Below are 25,014 nucleotides of genomic sequence, written 5' to 3'. Positions count from 1 at the left end.
GGTCATACAGCTAGTTAAGTGTTATGTGTCTGAGTTCAGATTTGAACTCAGGTCCTCCTGAATCCAGGGACAGTGCTCTATCCACTGCACCACCTAGCTGCCCCCAAACTATTATTCTTAAAGGTGTTATATTAGTCTCCTAAAGCAGAGTTATTAGCTACAAACATTTTGTTTGTTCTAGTGTACCAAGGTTGAAGAATTATTTCTAATATTTTGCTAGATGTCCATCTGCAGCTTGTCCTAGCACGCGCTGTGGCTAAGCAGTTACTGAGCTGACATCATCAAGACAGTATCAGTGGTTTTACATACTGGGAAGACACAAATGGACAGCTTTTCTTCCAATCTCATATTCAGAGGTCATGTGGAAGTTGTGAAAATTCAATTCTGAAAAATATAGACACACATAATACCCCCAAAAGTTGCTAACTGTATTACTACTGTTGTATTTTTATTGATCAGTGTTCCTGACCTTGTCTTTGGAGACAGTACACCTAATTGTCCCTCAGATATACCCTCCTCATCGACTAATCTCCCAATGGTAGGGACATACATCTTTATATTCTCCTTGGGGCCTAGCACAGAAGCTGGTACACAGTAGATGATGAATACCTGATTTAATGAATTAAAGAGCAATGATATAGACTTGCCTATAGGATTCTTTTGCTAAGGGGAAAGCCTTCATCCCAGAACAGGAAAAAACTAAGACACTAGAGCATTTTCCCCACTGTTTTACCCTTTGAAAGTTATTGTGCAAAAGGCACATTTATGCCTTTAAAGGTCACACATCTTTGGACATACAATTAGTGCTACAGAATGCTTTCTTTGATTAGTCTATCAGATGAAAAAATGTTTAGAATGCTAAAGATTAGGTATATCTCTTTCAAAACATACCTACAAATATATGAAAAACATAGAGCAATAGGTAATGGATTTGAGGGATCATAGCCAGGTTTCCTGTTCCCAAATTAATCCCACTCTGGCCTTCCCGGCCCCCAAAACTCTATTACTCTCTCGATTAAAGTAGTTTAAAGGTCTTCTGTAAAATGCTGTAGTCTTGGGAGAGGTTACATCACGTGATAAAATTATTAGATCCTTTTCAACATGTGATTTCACTGAGAAAGGGGGTAAAAATAGGGGATACAATTAAGTACTGACAAAAGAAAGCGGGAAGAGAGATCCAGAGATCCTTGGATGATTTGCCCATGTTAGGAGGGACCTAGGTACATGGTGTAGAAAGCTAATATGAGACGTAAATAAAGAAAAACATTTTGCCCACTTCATGACTTTTCCGGGGGCACGCAAAGTGGTAGGTGCAGCCCGGGGAAGGTCTACCTTATAAGTGAATTACTGTAGAAAAGACAGAATAAAACTTTCAATCTTGTAGGGAATTCACATGTCAATCAGTGTCCTTTCCGTTTCTTTCTTGTTAATGTTTTATTTACATAAGGATGATTGTTCTGTGTATGTTTTAAAAGGATCACCCTCAGAGGCAAGAACTGGATTAAAAGTCAAGAAGTCAATGATCTCCAAAAAAAATTAAGTCCTTTCATCAAGGTAAGAAATTAATTATGTCTGACCAAACTCTTGCAGATCATCTTGTGTTAAGGGTAATAATGTAATGTTGTTTATGACATTGTTTTGAAAATAACAACTCTAGATTTGATGAACCACAACAGGAAAAACCCAAGAAATTTGTATAAACCCTGGGCAGTGGTAACATCTTACACAAAAAGCTCATGTCATCTGTGTTGTGTTTCGTTTTGTTTGGTGGGAATACAGGAAAAATCTACATTATGTAATTTTAAGTTTTTAAAATCATGCTTAAATAGACTGTATTAATTTATTATTTATATGTTTTAATGATCAAAACAAGAATGTTATAATCGTTTACCATTCATCATGAGATCTCCATACTCCCCCCTCCCTGACCCCATCATAGAATATCAGAGTTGGAAGGAACCACCTTACCTCACTTATCTAATCCTGCCTGAAAAAGTATACTTTCTGCAGTAAGAGGGGCATGAGTCCACAGGGCAAATTCCATCTCCAGTAATTGCCCATTTCCTTCTGTTCCTGTGGTGCTTTCCAATGGACAAAGTTTGTTTTTTTTAAAATTACTTCCTATAATAAACTTCTGTTTTAGAGATTGCAAAGCATATATATATATCTACATTATCTCGAGGACAGAAAAATATTACTATCCCTATTTTATAGATGAAGATTTGAAGTCAGCTAGGTTAAATAAATGACTTGCCCATAGTCATACAATTTGGAAGTGAAGGAAGTGTGATACCAAGCCAGGTCTTCCTCACTCCAAGTATTATCTATTATGTCACGCTAGATACACTGTAAGACATATTGCTGATAAAATAAAAGCTTAAAAATAAAATGTCACTTTTCCTAATTTCAGACTGACCTGTACAAAAGATCACTGGCCCCTCAGCATCCTCCGTGGCTGCTTTCATTTTAAGCAAGTTATTACTTTAATTAAGGCCAAAGAACTACAGATTTCCATTTGCATTCCTATTATTCAATTTGGAATACCACTCAAAATGTGCATGTTTAGTTGTAATGATTAAAACAATGACTTCAAATTTTCTTTTTGTTCAATCTTGTAATTTTTCAAAATAAAATCAATGATGCATCAAACTAGTATCACTCCTTTTTAAAAAGTTTATACTATGTAATATTTTAAGGGGCATCAAATTGGATTTAATAACATTAGAAACCCAACTTAGAAAGTTCCAGTAACAGCCTGAATTTTTTTGATCAAGGCAAGAATTTGGAGGCAGCTAGACCCCTTTAACCATTATTAATTTACTGGAAGTTTCTGGACAAATCCAAAGTCCTGGATTATTTTCTTTGCCATTGACTTGCCATGCAGCTCCCCAACCCTTTATTCATTTGGAAAAGTGCTTGTCATTTATTCTTTATATCTGGTGATCTTGAGGATCAAAGAATTAAGTTCTTTTAAAGCATTAATTATACTTTTAAACCTAAGGTTTATGTTTCCTCCCATAATCTTGATAACATTTGCTTCCTCTTCCCTCACAGTGACCTCCTGAGTTCAGGCCCTCATTACCTCTTGCCTAGATTATAGCAATGGCCTTGTAACTGGTCTCCCTCATTCATGTCTTTTCCCATTCCAGATAAATCTACACATTGTGGTAAAAATAATTTTCATTAATTATAGATCTGGCCGGGTGATTTCCCAGCTTAATCAATGGCTTCCTATAGTATCTAAGATGAAGCAAAACTTAGTCAGCTTTTAAAAGCCTTACATAACCTGGCCAGACTTCGTAGCCTTATTGAGCATTCCCACCCACCCCCCTCCCACCTGCACTTTAGGATCCACCTTCTCTCTGATGCTTATTCATGACAGTCCATCACCCATCTCGGTATTATTGCACCGGTGGTCTCACATGCCAGGGATGCACTCCTTTCCTTACCTCCACCTCAAAATCTCTTCCTTTAAGCTCAGCCACCATCTTCTTAATGAACTTTCTCATCCTACCTCACCCCCTTGTATTTGGTTATTTTGTATATATTTTGATATGTACTTGTCTTTCCCATTTGGATTTAAGCTCTTGCAAATAGGGATTGTTTCATTCTTTGTAACTTGTATCCCCAGTGCCTACCACAGTTCCTGGTACATAGTAAACACTTCATAATTAATTCTTGTTGATGGAAAAATCAAACCATTTTGTTCCATCCATCCTAAATGATTCCACCTTCCAAGCCATAGTATTGAACAACTTCTTACTTTAAAGTAAAACAAACCTACTTTGTTTTGTGTAGATATCATAGGTACTAGCAGCATTAATTACATTTTGAAAAACCTTCCGGACTACTTTTGGGTAAAACCATTTGCCCCTTTCATAGATCATGTAAGTTAAATGGGTGATATTTTTAAGTGAACCAACAGAAGAATATTGAGCTAAGCCCAATAAAAAATAGCTATCCACTGTTCTTAAAAAGGAGGAAGTTGCTAATGAGAAAAAGAGTTGCATAAACTTAAACCACAGAAAATTTTATTTGTATGTGTGTGTATATGTATATATATAGTTTGTGTGTGTGTATATATATTATATATATATATATATATACACACACACACACACACACACTCACACACATATAGTATATATGTTCCTTTTAAAAACCTATTTTACCCCACCACCTTTAAAAAGTAGTTTTAAAAACCCCAACAAATGTGTAGCTGAAATATTCTTGGGTTTGCTGTGTTAACTGAGGGCATGCTTTCCATCTGATGATTCCTCGACCAGATCATACTTCTAACTCTGGCTTCCTGTTTTTCAAATGCATGTTTTCAGCCACAAGGGGGAGAAAGGCTCCCTATGATAACTCTGGTCATGGCAACCCACGCAACAAAAAATACAAGTCCATTTTTTTTAACTCAATGCATAGCCCAATGCATGTTTGATAGATCAATCTTATTATGCATACAGAGAATAATGTTATTACTATTACTGTAAACTGATAGTTCTAAAATGTTTTTGGTCAGCATATCATCTTCAGTACAAGCTAATAAATATACCAAGCACTGACTTTATAAAGGGACTTTCTGGGCAAAAGATTTTATGAACTCTTTGGTCCTCTTAATATGGTAAATAATAATGCTAAATCATGCCAGAATAATGGGAAATGGCACTTTTCAATAACATTCCAATTATGGATATCTGTAAATTACTAATTCATGCCAGAAACAAAATTTTAGACAATATTATAAATAGTATTTTAAAACTAATCTACACCTGTAAATCTCTTGTGGACTATGACACATTTTAAGACTACTGTGTCTTCAGAGAAGTAAATATATATGGCAAGAGAGAGAATGAATGAATATCAAATAGAAGGAATTATACTTTATAGTAAATGAGTAGTACTATATAATTTTAGAGCTGAAAAGACCTTAGAAATTATTTTATCCAACCCTGTCATTTTTCAGATGAAGAAAGTGAAACTTTGAACTCTATTTTCCTAACAGAAATAAATTTTTTTCCTAATTTAGTCGCATAGCAAGACCTTCACTCCTAAGATGGGGATCCTTTGCTACACCTCTATTTTTAAAGTATGTTTATGTACTTTTGATCTATCTAAAATTAAAGTGTAAAAATAACCATTTCAAAAACAAGAAGAACCTACTAAATTCAAATTAAACATAAACTCAATAATATATTCTCCTTCATATTAAATAACTTAATTCTTTTTTGGCAAAAGTAAAATTACTCTTTTATTTCTCTTATTTGGACATAAAGTTCAAAGAATGGGATTTTTAAAGGCCAAATTAGATTAGTAATTCATATTCAGAAAATATAAGTGTAAACGGAGGGATGAGTAAAGACCAGAACGTGACTTCAAATAAATGTATATTTTTTAAGAATTGAAAAATATTGCATTTATTATGTGTTGAAAAACAGCATTTAGAATCCTAAGTACAGTAATATTTAAAGCTCAACTTACCAAATAAAGATGTTGAACAAGGGGTTTTCTTTGAGACAAAGTAATCTCATATTCCTACTGAAATAATAATAATAATTCTTAAAATCAGCAAATGTCTTTCTTGACTGACCTGTGCATTACTTGCACACATCAGAAGTTCTAACCAAGAATCAATCCACAGGGACTTTTCCTGCTGAATTTGTCTAAATAATCATTTAGGTCTTTAAGAGAAACTAGGGGAGTCAACAAAACATCCTTGCCATTCTGTTGAAGATGGAAACTAAATAATTTTTTTTTAAACAAAGAACTTTCTATAAGAAGCTGTTTTGTTGGGTTTTTTTGTAAGACTTTCATTTTGCTATGGCAGTAGTAACTAAACTATTTCCAACCCTGAAGACAGAAAAATCCCTGAACTGCTGAAGCAGACTGAAGTCCACAGCCTAGTTAAATTTAATCCCCAAAAAGGTGTTTTATTTTTATTAAAAGAAAGAAAAAGAAACATTACATCTTCTGAACTTGAAGAAATCAGAAGCTTCCAAGGTTCATTTACTAGGTAGGGCCCTTGTTCATGTAGAGGTCCACCTAGAGGCCATATAAAAGTGGTCATTGTTTCCATATCATTTTTACTATAATGCATGGCTTGAAGTTAATCTCCCCTTGGCCCATACCTATATAGCAGCCCTTATTTTGTATGCCTGTCATGGCAGTATTTGCAGTTCCACTATAGAATACTCACTCACTATAAAATTTGGTACAAAGCATGAACACTCATGGCAGATTGGCACGATACATGCAATTGGTTGGTTTTGTGTGTCTTTTTCAGAATTTTATGACAAGAAGCCAGTTACCCTCATGCAGACAATCTCATTTTCCTAATCTTGCATTATAGCTGGCCTTTAAAACACGTGGCTTCACTGCTTGAAAAATTTTCTAGGACAGAAAAGTAACTCTTTTAAAACTGAAGTTATCTGAATGCATGGTGAAAATGAGGCAGGATGGCAGAGCTGGGGCTGGCGGGGAAAGTGTGAGGAATGTGAGGAAGATGTAACTGATTAAGAGTCACACTGCCCATGGCTAGCGGCGGTTCTTGTTGCTGCTGCCCAAGACAGCTTAGTCTATGGGGCAGCGATTCCCTGTGTCCCAGTGTCACAGTGCTGTTCCCATGGACATTTTGGGTGAGAGAGGGAGGCAGCTGCCAAAACCCCAGGACGTGGGAAATATCAAAAGAGGCAGGCGATGATGATGCCCTGTTCACAGCATCAGCAGGCATCGCTATTTCCTTGTTAACATTTAATCTGTCCACAACCCCCTTAGCCAGATCAAGGTCTGGGCTGATTCTGGGTGCTGAGTGAGGCTCTTGCAAAGACAGTTCCTCAAGGAGGTTCATATTGCAGAATCCCTTTGAACCTGTTTTGAGGGGCAGGTTTTTGGGGTGGGTGAGTGGTGAGTATGAGGTAGAGCTTGGGTCATATTCAGGGTGCTGAAGATTACAAGAAGGTGAGCCTGGAGATGCTGAAGGCTGGATGGCTGCTAGAGAATCTGGAAGTGGTTGTGAGTGCTGTAGGCTTTGTTCATAGGGACCGGGTGGGTTGTCTTGTACATCTCCCTGCAAGCTACTCCCAAACCCATTCTGTACACAGACACCTAAAGGAAAAGGTGATAATGCAGCAGCTCCTTCTTTGAGCTGAAATGGAGGAGAATGCGGATTAAGTGAGCCCAGCAGGTCTCCATTTTGCAGCTGGTCTTTCATCAGCTCCTGTGAATGCGTTTTCTTGGTATGTCGAGTAAGATGGTCTTTTCGCCCAAATCGCTGGGCACAGAACTGACACAAGAAGTCTTTGCAGCCTGTGTGGACCACCAGGTGGCGCCGAACATCCTTCCGAGTGTAGAAGCATCTCTCACAATGGTCGCACTGATGCTTCTTCTCCTTGGCTCCATTAGGGGGCTTTCCCCCAGTGTGGGCTTTGAGATGATCCAGTAATACCTCAGTGCTCCCCAGCTCTAGGGCACAAACCCGGCATGTGAGGTCTCCACTGCTGGCTGCATGTAGGGCCAAGTGCCGCTTATAGCCAAGCTTGGTATTATACTTCTTTCCACACTCATCACACCCAAAGGCCATTTTGTTGGGATCATGAGTCTGGAGATGATTCTTTAGGTGGTCCTTCCGGTGGAATGTCTTCTCACAGTGAACACACTGATGGGATTTCTGTGGTGAATGGGTGGCCATGTGTCTAGGATGAAAAAATAAATAAATTGACAACTGAGAATTTCAGAAGCTTTTGAGCTGATGAAGGTGCTACTGCTTCAAGAGAAAACCATGCAATCTCTGAAGGCAGAGCAAATATAATTTCATGTGTATAAGGTACATATTGAATATAGAGGTGTATATAAATAGTGAGTTTTACATTGGTCCGAGCTCGGTAATTATATACAAGTAAATGAAAGATGTCATCATAAAGAGGTCTCCAAATCTCATTTATTTGTGTGTTCTATAGGCAGGCGTGGGCTAGAGGTGTGAAATGCTAACTTGGACATTCCTCGTTTATCAATGTAGCCCAACTTGATCTCTACAGAGCACCACTAATCTAAAGATACCTAAGTGTTTTCTGCATAACAGCATCCTACTTGGGTGGTAATTCCATTATTCCTTCTTAATACAAAGATGCAGAGAAGAGATCTTAGTGATTTTTTTTCTGTCTTCCTCGGAATCTTAAACAAGAAAGAAAGAAAGAAAGAAAGAAAGAAAGAAAGAAAGAAAGAAAGAAAGAAAGAAAGAAAGAAAGAAAGAAAGAAAGAAAGAAAGAAGAAAGAAAGAAGAAAGAAAGAAAGAAAGAAAGAAAGAAAGAAAGAAAGAAAGAAAGAAAGAAAGAAAGAAAGAAAGAAAGAAAAATCTACTCTGTTAAGGTTTCCAGTTTTACTTTGAGCCTTAAGAATCCACCAACGAGATTTTTAGCCTTTTACTTTAATAATAATCTCCTATTCTTTCCCTGTCCAAAATATTCCTCTATGGCCTCTACACTCCAGTGTATCAGTCTCCTCCTATTAAAATAAATTTAAATTTCTTGTGGGCAAGGATTGCCTAGTTTGCTTGGGAACATTTGTATAAACAGATGAAGACTGACACAGAATTATTTTAAAAGAAATAAAACTTCCATTCCATCCTGATCCTGATCCTGCAGGATCCACTGATAGTAGCTGGGGGTGGGGTGGTGAGGCCAAAATGAAAGTCTGTGTTAAAGTTTGTTTCCTCAGGGAGTACACTGAAAATGATCAGGGAAGGACTTCTGGCAAGATGACAGAGAGGTTATGTATAAACTCAGCTCTCCTCTCTACTTGAAAACAAATTAAAATGCAACAAATAAATTAAAAGAACAACACCTAAAAGAAGGGAGGAAATGCTTACAGAGAAAGCCCCACGGGGGGGAAAAAGCTAGAAGAAAAACTAAAGAAATACGTAAGCAACTGGATCCCAGAAAATAAAATGGAATGACCACAGGAATCTGGAAAGCAGTTAGCAGGTCTAATTAAAAACAAAGACAAGAGATAACGCTAGTAGTAAACCTGGAATTCTTAATGAAACACTTAAACTTGGAAGAATGAAAGATATCCAAAATCAAAAGCAATTCTTGAAAAACAGAACTTGAAGAATCCAATGCTTTTTGGCCTCACCAAAAAACATGATAAACAAAGGAAATTCCATCCCATTATAGGAAAAAAAATAATAGAAAATTGCTTGGAAGCATTACAACCAAAGGGAAAAGTGTAGTTTGAAAGAATCCACAGGTTACAACTTTGTTGGATTGGAATTTGAGGTTTTATTCAAATAGATATGTGACTGCCACACTCTGGATCTCCAAAATCAAAGCAAATATTACAATCATCCAGGAAGAGACAGATCATACAGAAACTTCAGTCAGAATCACCTAGGACTACTCACCATTAATGAAAAATGAAAGAAAAGGTTCGGATGTAATGTATCAATAAATAGTGAGAAATGGTCAGCACCAAAAAATAACAATGTACAAAGCTGAACACAATTTTAAAAGGAAAAAAAAAGAATATCAGAATTGATGGCTTGGCAAACCTTCTTCTGAGAAAATATCAGAGTTGGACAGTATTTGAAATGCAAATACTGGGAACAAATTTAAGAAAGGTAAGCAAATATGGATGTCTCCAAAGGACTAGCTGATCATCCCAGTGCTCACATTTTGAAAAGGGAAAAACAAAAATAAAACAATTAGTGATCCCTGGGATTTTTTACTTTGTGTGAGGGTCACTGAAAAAACAAAGAGAAACAAGCTTTGGGTTTGGTATTCAAAAAGGACATTAGAAAAGAATCAAAAAGGAGACAGAAAGCGGGGAGAGGAAAGAGGAAGGAAGGTAGGAAGGAAAAAAAGAAGAAAATTTTAGGGGGTGGGGGAAAACCATAGGTGAAAATGATTCAAATACAGAGAAGAGGATGTAAGAAAGCCTCTCATGAACCAAGAAAAAAAAAATTACAGTAATATGGGCTGAATCAGGACAGGGATAGGAAGGAAGGCTATCTGAGCTGGGGGGTGGAGAGGCATTAGAGAAGGGACTGACTCAAAGAAAACAATTACTATGGAGAACCAATTTTTAAGACAGAAGGTACAAGAATCCATTTCTTGAGGAGGGGGAAGGGCAAAGACAGGACCAGGATATATCAAAACAAAACAATCAGTACCTAGGATGGATTTCTTCCCCCCTACCACACTACCCCCTTCAAAAAAGGAAAAAACGCACAATATTTGATTAAAAAAACAACTTAATAATTATAGCCTGAATATGAATGAGATGAGCTTTTCCATAAAAAGAACAAAGGTGACAGAATGGATTTGAAAACAAAACTCTACCAAAATACATATCCACACACATATATATTTATGAAAAATATTAAAACATAATGGTATAATACTGTTAAAATGAAGGGTTATAGTATATTTTGTCTCAGATGAATGCAAAAAAGCAGGTGCAGACAAAATCTCAAACAAGGCAAAATGTAAAAAAATGCAATCAACAGGCAAAAAACAGGGAAATTACATTGCTTTAAGGCAACACAGATGATAAAACAAAAACAAGTCCTACAACACCATGTTTTTAAAAATCATGGGGCACTGTCTTTAAGATAGTGGCGAAAGAGGTTTGAAGGTAGTCAGGTTCCTCATATGCCTATCAAAAACAGCAAAAAGAACAATTCGATATGTGAGGTCAATATGAGGGAAAGTACGGTATGCCGCCAAAAAGGCTATTTTGATCTTAAACTTCTTTTAGGGAGGTATAGTATCCAGCAGATGGAAGCAACAGTCCCACCGTACTGTCTTCTGGTCAGATCACACCTTCAGTAGAGTTCAGTGCTGGTCCATATATTTAAAAGAACGTCGACAGACTGAATATTTTATGTAGGAAAGTGACCAGGATGGCAAAGGGCATCAAAATCGTGCCTTGTGAGGATCCTGAGGTAGTGGATGTGTTTAGTCCAGAAAAGAGAAGATTCAGGGCTGACTTCAAGTATCTGAAGGACTGTCATATGGAAAAAGGATTCGATTTGTTACACTAGGCTCACGAGAAGAAAAGGAGCACTGGGTAGAAACTGCAAAGAGGCGAATTTAGGCTTAATACACAATTCCTAACAGTTAATTCCCCTTCACTGGAGATCTTCATGCAAAGGCTAGATCACCACTTTTCAGCTACGTGGTAGAGAGGATTCCTTGTTTGTGGATGGAGTTTGGATTAGATGGCCTCTGAGGTCTCTTCTAACTCTGTGATTCTGTGAAAAACAGCTTAAAGAAAGACCCCAAGAAAATTAAAATCAACCAAAATTAAAATTCTGCAGTGAGTGCTGACAATAAATTTTTTAAAATTTTTTGGTGAGGCAATTGGGGTTAAGTGACTTGCCCAAAGTCACACAGCTAGTGAGTGTTATGGGTCTGAGGCCAAACTTGAACTCAGGTTCTCCTGACTCCAGGGCCAGTGCTCTATTCACCGCACTACCTAGCTGTCTCCTGACAATTTAAAAAAAAATATTTTAGCACAATGGAGCCAGCTAACGCATCAGAAACAACAGAGATAGGGAAGGAAATGATGCAAAGTTTCCCAAAAGACGTTCCAAAATGACTAAAAGACACAGTCAAGAAATTAAACAAGAATTAAAGCTAGTAAGAAAATTACAACAGCAATTAAGAGTCTCAAAAAAGTTGTAATGCATGAGGAACTCTAACATGGGCACCTTACCCTCCCACCCCCAGGCACGCTACTCCAGGCTCAATGACCAATATGGAAAATATAATAGAAAATTGAAAGATCAGATTAAAAAATTTTAGAAGGTGAATGTAAGACCAAAATGAATTAAAGACCGAACAGGTACACATACTACTAGCTGTAATAGCTAATATGTATGTGCTTACTATGTGCTAAGTACTTTACAATTATTATCTCATTTGGTCCTCAGAATAATACCGGGAAGTAGGTGCTGTTATCATACCCATTTTTATAGATGAGGAAATAGAGGCAAACAGAGGTTAAGTGATTTGCTCAAGGACACACAGCTAGCAAGAGTTTAAGGCTGAATTTGAATTCAGGTCTTCTTTCCTGGCCCATTGCCCTATCCACTGCATCACCTAGTTGTACTCATATTGCCAGTGAGCAACACACTTGTTTATTCATTCTCCCTTTGAATCAGGTTTTAACATTGCCCTGACATTTCATTTCACAAAGTCGTCATAACCTCTTTAGTCTATCTAGTCAAGGGCTAGCAGCTAAAGATTAGGATTTTGGTCAGGGCTCAGGAATTATGGCACAGCCAGTGTTTCCTGTTCTTTTCTTTCTTCAGATGAATCTCACTGTAGGTCGGTCACCAAATACTGCCAAAGAGCCACGGTCTTGGTTTGGACCAAAGAGTTTTCCTGTTCTGCTTTGATCAGGGACAGTGGTACCAATTCAATGACAGAATTGTGGGCACAGGTGTAGAGGCAAGAACTCTTTTTTCCTGGTACAGAACACGTCAGCAAAGCCCTGGTACTGAAGCGGGAGGCAGCTCAAAAGTGTCCACTGGTGATAAGGCATAGTAGCTGTTTGTATGGTATCCTGGCAGTTTCCAGTAAAATACTGGGACATAGAACAGATCTGCCAGGTGTTCTATTTTATGAGCAGACCATGAATATATCCCCATATCCTGAAGATCACTAGAAAAAGAGTGAAGATGGTATGGCCTACAATCAAGGTTTCCCGGTGGCTGCTAACTGGTCTAGTGTCATGAGACAACTGACTAGATTAAAACAAGTATCTATCAAGTCTTAAACATCATGGAAGAAGCTTTGGGGAACTATTCCCTCCCAATGAGAGTCCCGTGACATTTCAGTACTTCAAAATACACTAGAACTTTGTGTCAGAGGATTCAGTGATCAGAAAATTCTGGCCTTTCTTTCCATGCTGGATGGGAGGAAGATCTAAGAGTTGGAAGCAGGCAGAAAGTTCACTTAAATCTACCTCCAGTTCTATACAGAAATCCTCTATAACATATAGGTAGGATCGCTGACTGAGACATCCTGCCTTTTAAAGATTTCTTGTCCCCAACTCTATGGCTGCTGGTAGGGTATCTCATCTGATAATGGCTGTATTGCTCACAGTATAGAAATAGAAATAGTCATAAAACGTATTTATAAAGGGAACCCAGCTGGAGTTTTTCAAGCTTTGTGGAATATGTTCACACTTCTGCCCCTGCTGCTCTCCTCTATCTACGTGACCACTATTTCTGTCTCCTTTGATGAAATCTCATCCAGATGATGCTCTCTTTCATTAGATGTCCCTCAGAGTTCTGTCCTGGGCACACTTCTCTTCTCCCTCTACATTAGTTCAGTTGGTGATCTCATCAGCTCCCCAGGATTTAATTACCCCCTTTATGCTGATCATTCTCGTATACCTATCCTGTCTCAATCTCTGCAGACTTCTAACCACACATCTGCAATGGCCATTCAGAAATCTCAAACTGGCTGTCTAATAGACACATGAAACTCCAACATGTCCAAAACTGAACTTATCATAGTAAGTGCTTTGTTCTTCAATAGTTTCAAGCGTGTCTTCTTGACCTTGTGAATCTCTGTCCAAGGTTTTCTTGGCAGAGATACTGAAACAGTTTGCCATTTCCTTCTCCAGTGGCAAAGACAGCTTAAGTGATTTGTCCAAGGTCACACAGCTCAGACGTTTCTGAGGCTGGATTTGAACTCAGGCCTTCCTGACTCCAAGCCTAGCACTCTATCCACTGTACTACCTACAGCTGCCCCAAGTGCATGCTGAATAAACGTTTATTGATCAATTGCTGTGTGAGGGTTAACAGAGATGAAGTCACTTCCACCTTAACGCATCTTGAAGAGCATCATGAAGTCCCTCTCTGAACTGGCCCATCAGGGCTGCTTCATTTCACTGAAGACTGTGTCTCAGGCTTCTGAAAGATCCTGAGTAATCCATGAACAGGTAAGCCTCTTCTCTCAAAGAGCAGCTTGCCAAGCATGCCAATTTCCAATTTCAGGTGACAGTAGGTCTTCAAATGCTGGCTGCAGTTCAACAATAAGCCACATGACCATCCCTATGTTTTTAGGTAGGAACTGTGTTATGAAGGTGTCATGAAATCCAAGAGGTACAAGGGCAGAATGCTAAGTTTCCCACAACCAGTGAGAAAGCCTCAGCAGCAGAGCTTCCTATAAAGCACAGTTTGGGCTCAGAAGCTTCCTAGCTTATTGGTGCATCTTGAAGAGATTCAGTGATCTGGGTGTGCTCAAAGGAGTCTGCCCACAAAGCTGAATGGTCTCTTTCCTGAAAACTACCAACTATCCGTGTAAAATGGTGCTCTCCAGCTGCACTCTCTCTAGCTAGCTTTTACTCATTCCTTCCCTACTGCCTGTACCTAAGTACTCTTCATCCTTCAAAAATCCTCTCTTGACTCTACCATACCCATAACCTAATGTTTTATAGCTCTCCTGCCTTTAATCATACTTCTGGGAAAAGCTGTGTATACTTTATTGCCCTTCCTTTCTCTGCCTTCATTCTCACCTCAACCCTTTGCAATCCAACCTCCAAATTCATCACTCAAATGAAATTGCTCTCTCCAAAGTTATCTCTGTTCTTTGCCAAATCTGATGGTCTTTTCTCAATCTTTACCTTTTTTTACTTCTCTACAGCATTTAACACTATTGCCCACCCTTTCTTTAATATTCTCTCCTCTCTGGATTTTCATTACAGTCCTCAGTTTGTCCTATTTCACCTGTCTGAGCACTCCAGTGTCCTTTGACGGGTCATAATCCATGTTACACATCGTAACTATGGGTACTCGTAAGGATCTGTCCTGGGCCCTCTACTCTTTTGCCTAAAAGACTATTTTACAGAGAACTAACACAAAGCAAGTGCTCACATGGTGGTCAGAAGAGATACAAAGACACTCTCCAGGTCTCTGTTAATGGGAGACAGTGGCACATGACTGCCCAGCATGGCATGCCCTCAACAAAGAAGGTGCTGTGCTCTATGAGAAAAGCAGAATTGAAGCTGCTCAAAAGAAACATGAGATGTGCAAATTTAGAGAATCAACTCCAAATGTTCACATGGACTATTTGTACCCGACCTGTGGTAGAGCATTCCAAGCTCGTATTGATCTGATCAGCCACAGTCAGACACACTGTAACTTGACCCTTAACACAGTGATGTCATTTTGGTTCTCTATGAGAACAAAGGACAACCACCAACTCTTTTCACTCTACATTCATAGAAACCATAAGTTTAATTATCACTTTCATTCTGATGAGTCTCAGATCTATATACTCAGCTCCAGTCTCTCTCGAGCCACAGCCATGCATCACAAATTAGTTCTTGGACATTTTGTTATTCTATAGGCACCTCACTCAACATGTCCAAAACAGAACTTATTAGCTTTCTCCCCCCAACCCTTTCCTCTTCCCAACTTCTCTATTACTGCCTAGGTCATCATCATTCTCTCAATCACCAGGTTCCAACATCAGTGACATCCTCAACTCTTTCTTGCACTTGTTCTTTATAAATTTACATTCACTTTTGATTTTTTTTTGGTGGTCCTTTCCATTTAAATGGTTGTAGTCATTGTGTATATTCTTTTCTTGGCTCTGCTTACTTCATTCTGCGTCAGTTCTCACGCTTCTCTGTATTCATCATACCATAATTTCTTATAGCACAGTAATGTTCTATTACATTCATGTGCCCTGACCTCTTTTTAAAATGTTTTATTGGTATTGTTTTTAACATTGCTAGCACTTCCCAATGATTTCCTCTTCCCATCCCAAGAGAATTCTCTCATAGCAAAAATGTATTGTTAAGCAAGACAAATCACCATATCAGCCAAGTCTGAAAATGCATGCCTAATTCTAAACCTTCCAGATCTTCACTACTATAAAAAGTGTAGTTCTTGTTCCCTCTCTCTCTCTCTCTCTCTCTCTCTGCCTTTAACCTTCTTTGGGCATGTACCTGTTATCAAGGGGTCAAAAGGCATGAAGAAAGTTGAGACCTGACTGTCATTCATTTTATTTATGAGAAAAATATTTTTGGAAGAATATACAAGTACTACTTAAAACATACTGAAGGTACAGCTTAATATATTTTCTTTCTCCATTTCCTTTAGTATAGTAAAATCTCCAGTACTTTCCCTATTCTAAAGACTCATTATAATCTTTTAACATATTTCTCTCTTCCTTATTCTTGCTACCACCACATCCTCTCTAGCATATTAACAAGTCCCAAGGCCAGGCACTTTTTTCTTAATGAAAAATATGATTGGTAAAGTGATCCAGAGCATCTTAATCCAGCGTTTACAACCTCACAGCTGGATCACTCTACCAATTTACTTATTTGCTCCTATATTTGCCATTCCAATCTATCTTGCACCCAACAGTTAAGAACCCCTTTTTTCAAGAATCATTTTTTACTTTATCATGTCACACACCTTGAAATGCTTCTGTGGATCCCAATGAGCTCTTTCATCAAGTTAAAATTCTTAACCATGGGCTTCAGGATTTTCTACCAACTATCTCAAATTCTCCTCTTCCCCTCACCACAAGTTGCTACAAACTCTTCAGGTTCTGGTCTGTTTGCATCTCTTGCTACATTTCAGACTGTATTCTCTTCTCTAGTTAGGCAAGTCTATTTATCGTTTCTCCTCTTACCTTTAAACCATCAAACACAGCTTATGTTACAGTGAAGACAAGGAAGGAGGTAGGATGACATTCCATCCTTTTGAAAGCCTGTAACCATACTGTCGCTGTTTTACAGAACATTTTCCCCTCACAATTTCTTTTGTTTTTCCCCTAACCTCTTTAGCACAGGATTTAGGGCATGGGACACTAAAGGAATTTGGGTAGTTGTGAGAGGAGACAGCAATTCTTGCTTAAACTATCCAGGTTCCTGTTTTTTTCCTTTCTCTACTTCAAGTACTAAATCGAACATGTCATTTCCCTTGGCCAGAACAGGCTTCCCACTCTTCTCCACCAAACCACATCCCTCTCCTCTTTCTAAATTCTGCTTAAGAAACCTCCTTCCATTAAGTCTTACTAGCATTCCGGTAACCTTACATCTCTACTCTCTTTCTCAAACATCCATCATTTGTGTATATCTTTAGAATTGCAGATGTCTACGTCTTTCTGTCACATAATTTATCCAAAATTTTATTTTCCATATTTGCATCTCATCTATGGCCAATACTGCTTTCAAGTAATATTAATATTTTAATTAAGTTCTCTGATACGACAATTTACCATTCTATTTACCCTAACCTTTTCTGGATAAGTAGGAGGCTTTTAAAACCTATACAGCACAGATGCTACAGGGTGCTGAGTAGACAGTTTAAGGTATTCTCAATAAGTAAGGGGTTAAATTAGAAGCATCTATATTGCAATATAAGTAAAAATACATTTTAATATAAAGTATTTATAGGTTACTGCCATTTTAAAACAATCTTATGTTCTCCAGTATAGACATAGGGAACCAAGAAAACATTTCATGAACAGTAAAGGATTATGAATGTAGCCCTGTTTTTCAGTCTCAAGAATTCCCAGAATGTAGACAAACTCTGGGAGGCTGTGGGTATAGGGGATGAGAATTGGTTTGTGAAGAGTTCTGGTAAGAAGAAGGTGGAAGATGAAAAGGAAAGGTGCAAAATGTGAAAGGGGCAGACACATTCTGCAACTTGAGGGACATGTAGGGGTAGCACTGCTATCCACAATTTATTTCCAACCCAGTGCTTGCCACCCAAAAGGCTCTAACAATCACTACTTGGGGAGGCATGGTGTGGACACTGTGCTATGAATTCAATCCAGTTTGAGTGAGATAGGCCCCTCAGACATGTTCTCCCTCTGCCACCATGGGGGAAGGCACTGATTAAAGGCCCCCTCAGCTAGGTGACACAGTAGTAGCACACTGGACCTACAGTCAGACCTCATTTCAAATCCTGCCTCAGATACTTATTAGCTGTGTGACCCTGGGCAAGTTACTTAATCTGTTCACCTCAGTTTCCCCAACTTTAAAATGGAGATTATAATAGCACTTACTTCCTAGGGTGTATGGTGAGGATCAAATGAGATGTTTATAAAGCACTTAGCACAGCGTCCGATGCGTGGCAGGGACTTAATAAATGTGTGTTCCCCTCCCTTCCCCAGCATCTAGGCAAGAAGCCTCTTTCCGCTCTCTGTAGTAAGAAATTCACTATCTGCTATATACATTTTCTGTCTGTGCTGATCAGTTTCTCCACCACCACCCCACACACACACACCTGCTCCTCCTTTTCTGTTCTAAATTGTTCTCCCTATTAACATAAAACTAATTTAGCATGCAAACCTAGGGTACATGACAATTTGGGGAGCATGCAGGAGGGAGAGAGCTAGAGGGGGACTGGAGCATTATAGAACTCTGTTCAAAGAGGAAGCCAGAATCAGGTGGAGGCACAGTAATCCAACCATGAATTTTCACAGACACCTCTCCCCCCAAAAAAGCAACTTACCAACCCATATTGCTGGCCATGACCAGTTTCTAAAGAGACCCAAAGTTAGCAGCAGGAGAAATAAAGACTAGAGAAAGAGACTTTAACCTGAATCTGAATTATTCTTAAACAATGTGTGGTGAGGAGTGGGGAGAGGTATGAATGGGGAGAGAAAGCAGAGACAGGTATTTTAGCAATCACTCTAGCCAAGGGCAAAAAGGGGATAGAGGAGAGGGATTACACTATATGGGCTTTCCTGGGTTCTCTATCCTTGGCACTAAACCCAGGGCTACATATATCATTATTATATCTTGCTTTCTGTCTTCACCATTAGATTTCAATATTATTGAGAAGACAAAATAGAATATTCTATTCTCTTTGTAGCTTTTCTATCCTGCTGGATCATTGATCACAGATTCTCAGAGTTGGGAGGGACCTTCACAGGCTTCAAATCCTGATCAGTATCTGAACATTAATTCTTGCCACAACATTCCCAGTCACTGGATATTTCCAGTGATGGGGAACTCGTATCTCTCTCCTAAGATAGCTAACTTACTTGTGGGCAGTTTTAAATGTTAATTAACTTTCCTTTATATCTGCCTCTCAGAAACTTCTACTTACCAGTCTTACTTTTATATCTGGCACAGTGGATAGAGTGCTGGGCTTAGAGTCAGGAAGACCTGTGTTCAAATCCAATTTCCAACCGTTATTATTTGTGTGGCCCTAGGCCTCTGCTAGCCTAAGTTTCCTCAACTGCAAAATGGGGATAATAATAGCATCTACCTCTCAGGATTGTTGTGAGGATCAAATGAGATAATATTTGTAAAGTACTTAACAGAGTGCCTGGCACATAGTAAGCCCTACATAAATGCTAGTTATTGTTGTTATTATTATTATTATTATTATTATTATTATTATTATCATCATTATTATTTTGGCCAAGCAGAATCAGTGTAATGCTTTTTTGACATGACAATCCTTGAGATACTTGAAGACAGCTACTATGTCCTCTACACCAAGACTTTCCTGCCCCAGGCTACACATCAAAAGGTCCTTCACCTAATCCCCATATAGCATGGTCACCAGTACTCCCATCACCCTAGCTTCCCTCTCCTGACATGCTGTGGTTTGTTTAAAAAAAAAAAAAAGAACTGATCCAGATCTGTGATTTTATTTGTAGGGGAAGCTCCCAGTTAGGAAAATCCCTTTACTAATAGTGATCAGTAACCGTTCTGCAACTTTTAATCTGTGAGAATCATTTGGGGAACTGAGAGGTTAGACTGGTCACACAGATGTATCAGACTCAGGATTTGAATCTAGGTCTTTTTGATTGTGAAGTAGTAGCTCTGTATGCACTACACCACACTGTACTCCTTCTAAAATGTTATGCTTAGAACTGATACAATGCTCCAAATGTTACCTGACCATGGCAAAATGCACACTACTGCCTTCCTATACTGACTCTGGGATTAGAAGACCTAGGTTCAAATCGCACCTCTAACATTTACAGCCTCAGTAACCTTGGGCAAGTCACTTAAGCTACCTTATACTTAAGCCACCTAAGGATTCAAGTTCCTTCATCTGTAAAACGGAGACAATAACAGGTTGTTGTGAAGATTAAATGAGAGAAGATACCTTTTTTCTTGCAGAACTTAAAATTCTATCTTCATGTTAATTATTATTAGCTTCAGAATCCAGATTATCCAAATTCATCTGTTGCAAATTCTGAATTAAATTAAGCATATCTTGATCATTTCAGGAACAATAACAAATGCCCTGAGAGATAATACTGTGCTGCTGTGAAAATTGTGGGCATCATAGGTGTTTCATATCTGTGCATTACAATGCTATGTAATATGAACATATTGGCTATGTCATTCATTATAGCATTCGCAGATTATCATATTCATCCAATTAATCAACATTTATTAAGTGCCTACTGTGTGCCAAAATGAGCAGCTAGGTGGCACAGTGGATAGAGCACCGGGACTAGAGTCAGGAAGATTCATCTTCCTGAATTCAACTCTGGCATGAGACACTTACTGGCTGTGTGATCCTGGGCAAGTCACTTAACTGTGTCTGCCCCAGCTTCCTCATCTATTAAATGAACTGGAGACTACTCCAGTATCTTTGCCAAGAAAACCCCCAATGGGGTCATGAAGAGTCAGATATGACTGAAAACAACTGAACACCAAAATGTGTGCCAGGTATTGTGCTAAGTGCTGGTGATACAAAGAAAAGACTTGTCTCAAGACTCTTACTCTTGAGAGCAAGAAGCTGCAAGAAGAACTGAAGAGGTGGGAGAGGGTCAAGTTATGAAGTGCTTTGACTATCAAACAGAGGATTTCCTAGTTGATCCTGGAGGTGACAAGGAGCCACTAGAATTAACTGAATGGAAGTAGGGGTAGAGATAAAATGGGTCTGACCTATGCTTAAGGAAGACTGATTTGACAGCTGGGTGGAAGTAATGGAACGGGGAGATCATTGAGGCAGTGAGACCAACCAAAAAGCTACAGCAACAGTTCAAGTTATGAGATGGTGATGACAGCCTATACCAGGTGGGTGGCAGTAGCACAGTCGAGAAGGTGGCATATATGAGAGATATTACAAAGATATTGGGTAGGAAGAGGATGAGACAGAGTGAGGAGTCATACATGGCATCCTAGGTGGTTAACCTGGATGACTGGGAGGATGGTGGTGACACAGACAGTAACAGGGAAATTCAGAAGCATGGAGGGACTGGGAGAAAGATAACGAGTTCAGTTTTGGACATGTTAAGATGTACCTTTAGCTACCATTAGTTTTATTGTGTATTATTTCTTTTCTCCCCAGTGACTTAAAGGCAGAAATCATGTGATACACTTTTGTGTTACCCATAGTCCTAAGCTTGTAGGAATACTCAATAAATACTTGCTAATTGGTTTATAGGGATGTGTGCCGCTTAGAAATTACTTTGTATTGATTTTATTCATTTTCTATGTACATGCTTTCTCCTTGAATAGAATATAAGCTCCTTGAGGGAAGGGACTATTTCATCTTTGTCTTTGTACCCACAGCATCTAGCACCTGGTATATAATAAACCCTTGCTGAATTGAACTGGAAAGCAGCACTTTCTGTAACAGAAAAAAACAGAAATGAAGTAGGACTCAACAACTGGATAATGGCTGAAGAAACTATAATATGTGAATATAATAGAATTTTATTGCACCATAAGAAATAACAAATATAAAGAATTCCAGAACCAAGAAAAGAGCTCAATGTCCTGCATGATTTTGCATGTATAATTGATATACTGCTTGCCTTCTCAATGGGTGGGGGAGAGAGTGGAAGGAGAAAGAGAATTTGGAACTCAAAAAAATGGTTTTTTTTTTAAAAAGAATGTTAAAAATAAATAACTTTTTAAGAAGACACCAGAATTCAGAATAAGTGCAATGGCCAATCTTGGTTCCAAAGTCCAATGACATAATACATTTCCTTATGTAAAGACATGAGGAACTCCATGTGTGGAATGTGGCATACACTGTCAGATGTGGACACTGTGTCAGATGATTTTGCATTACTGTTTTCCTTTGCTATAAAGAAGAGTTCTGTTGGGGAAGGGAGAAGATACTAAAAAGTGATAGTAGCTAAAAAAACCAAAAAGGCAGCAATGAAATAAATTTGAAAATTTATTATGAAGAGTAATGTCCCTCCATAAAGTTTATCTTCTAAGGTAACATGACATCACACACACATGAAATATGTGAATCAATCACCAGTGGAGTTGCTACAAACTGAAGAACCCACCAAAGCAAGCACTGCATACAAAATGCAGCAAGCTTCTCTTCTAACATGGCAGGAAAGGAAGATGAAAGCATGTCCTCACTGCCTTTTGGGACTGTCTTTTCCAAAAAGTCAGTCTCTTCTTCTGCATACTGACATATGCCAGTACATCAGAGATGCTATTGCCAATAACACTCTTAGAGGCTCTCCATCTTGACTGAACCCCCTCCCCTTGACATGTGGGGTCCTCAAAAGAAATCTCCTATGGATAATTTCGATTACATTAAATTTAAAAAGTTTTGCACAAACAAAAACAATGCAACCAAAATTAGGAGAAAAGCAGAAAGCTGGGAAACAATTTTTACAGCCAATATTTTTGATAAAAGCCTCATTTCTAAAATATATAGAGAACACTGAAATTTATAAGAATGCAAGTCATTTCTCAATTGGTAAATAGTCAAAGGATATGAACAGGCAGTTTTCAGATAAATTAAAGCTATAGTCATATGAAAAAAAATGTTCTAAATCACTACTGATTAGAGAAATACAAATTAAAACAACTCTGAGGTACCACCTCATGCCTATCAGATTGGCTGATAAGAAAGAAAAGGAAAATGACAAATGTTGGAGGAGATATGGGAAAATTGGAACACTAATGCATCGTTGGTGAAGTTGTAAACATCCAACCATTCTGGAGAGCAATTTGGAACTATGCCTAAAGGGCTATAAAACTGTGTATACCCTTTGACCCAGCAATACCATTTCTAGGTCTGCATCCCAAAAAGATCATAAAAAAAAAGGGAAAGGACCCACATGTACAAAAATATTTATAGCAGCTCTTTTCGTGGTGGCAAAGAACTGGAAATTAAGGAGATGCCCATCAACTGGGAAATGGCTGAACAAGTTGTGGTATATGAATGTAATGGAATACTATTGTTCTATAAGAGATGATGAGCAGATGGATTTCAGAAAAACCTGGAAAGACTTACATGAACTGATACTGAGTGAAGTAAGCAGAACCAGAAGAATATTGTATACAGTAACAGCAAAACTGGGTGATGATCAACTATGACAGACTTAGCTCTTCTCAGCAATAAGACAATAAGATCCAAGACAATTCCAAAAGACTTGTGATGGAAAATGCTAACCACATCTAGAGAAAGAACTATAGAGTCTGAATACAGATTGAAGCAAACTATTTTCATTTTTTTTGTTTTTTCTTTCTTGTGGTTTTTCCCTTTTGTTCTGATTCTTCTTTCACAACATGGCTAACATGGAAATACATTTAATATGATTGTACATGTCTAACCTACATCAGATTGCTTGCTGTCTTGTGGGGGGGAGGGGCGGGAAGGGAGGGAAGGAAGGAGAAAAATCTGGAAATCAGAATCTTACAAAAAAAGAATGCTGAAAACTATCTTTACATGTAACTGGGAAAAAGTACTATTAAGTGCAAAAAAAAAAAGAGCTCCTACACCAATGTCATTCACTTAAGGTTAGTTCAGCATTGCTGCCCCTGACCCCCTGACCCCCCAACCCCCAGTGATTTCTTACCTGATGAGCTTATATTTGGAAATGAATCCTTTTGCACAGCCTTGTTGCAAACACTTGTAAGGACGTTCCCCTGTGTGGGAGTAAGTGTGGATAGTGAATTTTTCCAGGGTAAGGAGTATCTTCCCACATAATTGGCAAGGATAAGTTGCCATGGACTTTGCTTCTCACCCCTTCGTCTTCAGTCTGGCTGCTGGGTTGTTGTCCCATTTAGGCACAAGTGGAAGGTATACACACTAACTAAACCGCAGAAGCTATACAAGCTTGAGGCCAAAAGAGATGGCACCAAGGTTCTAGGCAAATAATTTTTGCCTAGTTTTGTACCTCTATGATTCTTTTGCTTTGCTTTTTTAGTCTTCCAAGTCCCAGCTTCTTAGGCAATCTCTAGCTGGTAGCTGATAGTCTGTGTTTACTGAGGCACAGGTGAGATTCCCATGGTGCAAAATTGCTAAACTCATCACTACAGCTGGAGCATTTCCAAGTATCACCAGATTTTATCTGTAGAGAGAAGAGAAACAGTTCCTTTGCATTAGCTACTTCAAAAATATTTTTTTCTCCATCAGCTTATGATCAAATACCTAGAAAGAGAAGTGAAACCTCTAAGGGATGTAAAAATACTTTCCTATTTCCATTGAAGGATCATGCCATGGTCTGACTCTCACCAGAGAAGTCACAAGCATACTCACCAGGGTAAAGAGGGTGGCTAAGACAAAAAGCTCAGACTCCTTTTTAAAAACTACAGCTTTTCCTATAAATATGACCCTGTACACAAAGAACTCTGCTTTCGGTTCAGCATTCAGCTCAGCTGACTGGATTAAAGAGAGAAAACAGGCAAAAACACCACTACCACCATCCAGTGTACATGTGTATTTTTCTCATTCATAAGCAAAATCAGCCTTGCTTATTCAAAATTGGGATGTCCCTCTCCTTACATCGGGATTGCTATATAAACTGTTTAGCACACCTGTTTAAACTTCCAGGAGACATTGGGATAAGAGTACATTTGTATTCACCTCAACTTATTTGGTTACATGATTACTGGGCAGTAAGACTGGTGAGAGCAATATTTTAGCTGACTATAACTATTCTTTGTGTATTGGGTTGCAATGAATTGGTGTGAAGATGAGTTATTAATAGAATAGAAACAAAGGGCTTAGATATTAGCCAAGGCTGATTATAGGCTTGTAGGTATTCTCATAATGACAATTTACAATTGTATCATTGGAATTTA

General features: G+C 38.4%; 1 protein-coding gene across 11 annotated transcripts in view; it reads right to left on the bottom strand.

Moving 5' to 3' along the window:
• Positions 1-5,907: 5,907 nt before the first annotated feature.
• PLAGL1 (PLAG1 like zinc finger 1) overlaps positions 5,908-25,014 on the bottom strand; it is a 138,825-nt gene continuing 119,718 nt past the window's right edge. For 9 of the 11 annotated variants that reach the window (XM_078155088.1, XM_078155089.1, XM_020972473.2 and 6 more), the window contains 2 exons: positions 23,787-24,281; positions 5,908-7,694 (listed from right to left, as the gene is read on the bottom strand). In XM_078155088.1, the coding sequence (XP_078011214.1) occupies positions 6,428-7,694; positions 23,787-23,938 (1,419 nt within the window). In that variant the 5' untranslated portion in view covers positions 23,939-24,281 and the 3' untranslated portion in view covers positions 5,908-6,427. The remainder of the gene's footprint in view (positions 7,695-23,786; positions 24,282-25,014) is intronic. The other 2 variants (XM_078155093.1, XM_078155094.1) reach the window with 2 other exon arrangements.

Source organism: Phascolarctos cinereus, unplaced genomic scaffold, assembly GCF_003287225.1.
Source record: "Phascolarctos cinereus isolate Bilbo 61053 unplaced genomic scaffold, phaCin_HiC Scaffold_5;HRSCAF=322, whole genome shotgun sequence".
In the NCBI taxonomy this organism is placed as follows: domain Eukaryota; kingdom Metazoa; phylum Chordata; class Mammalia; order Diprotodontia; family Phascolarctidae; genus Phascolarctos; species Phascolarctos cinereus.
Note: the sequence above shows the minus strand (reverse complement) of the source record. Positions and strands in the feature narration are given on the sequence as shown.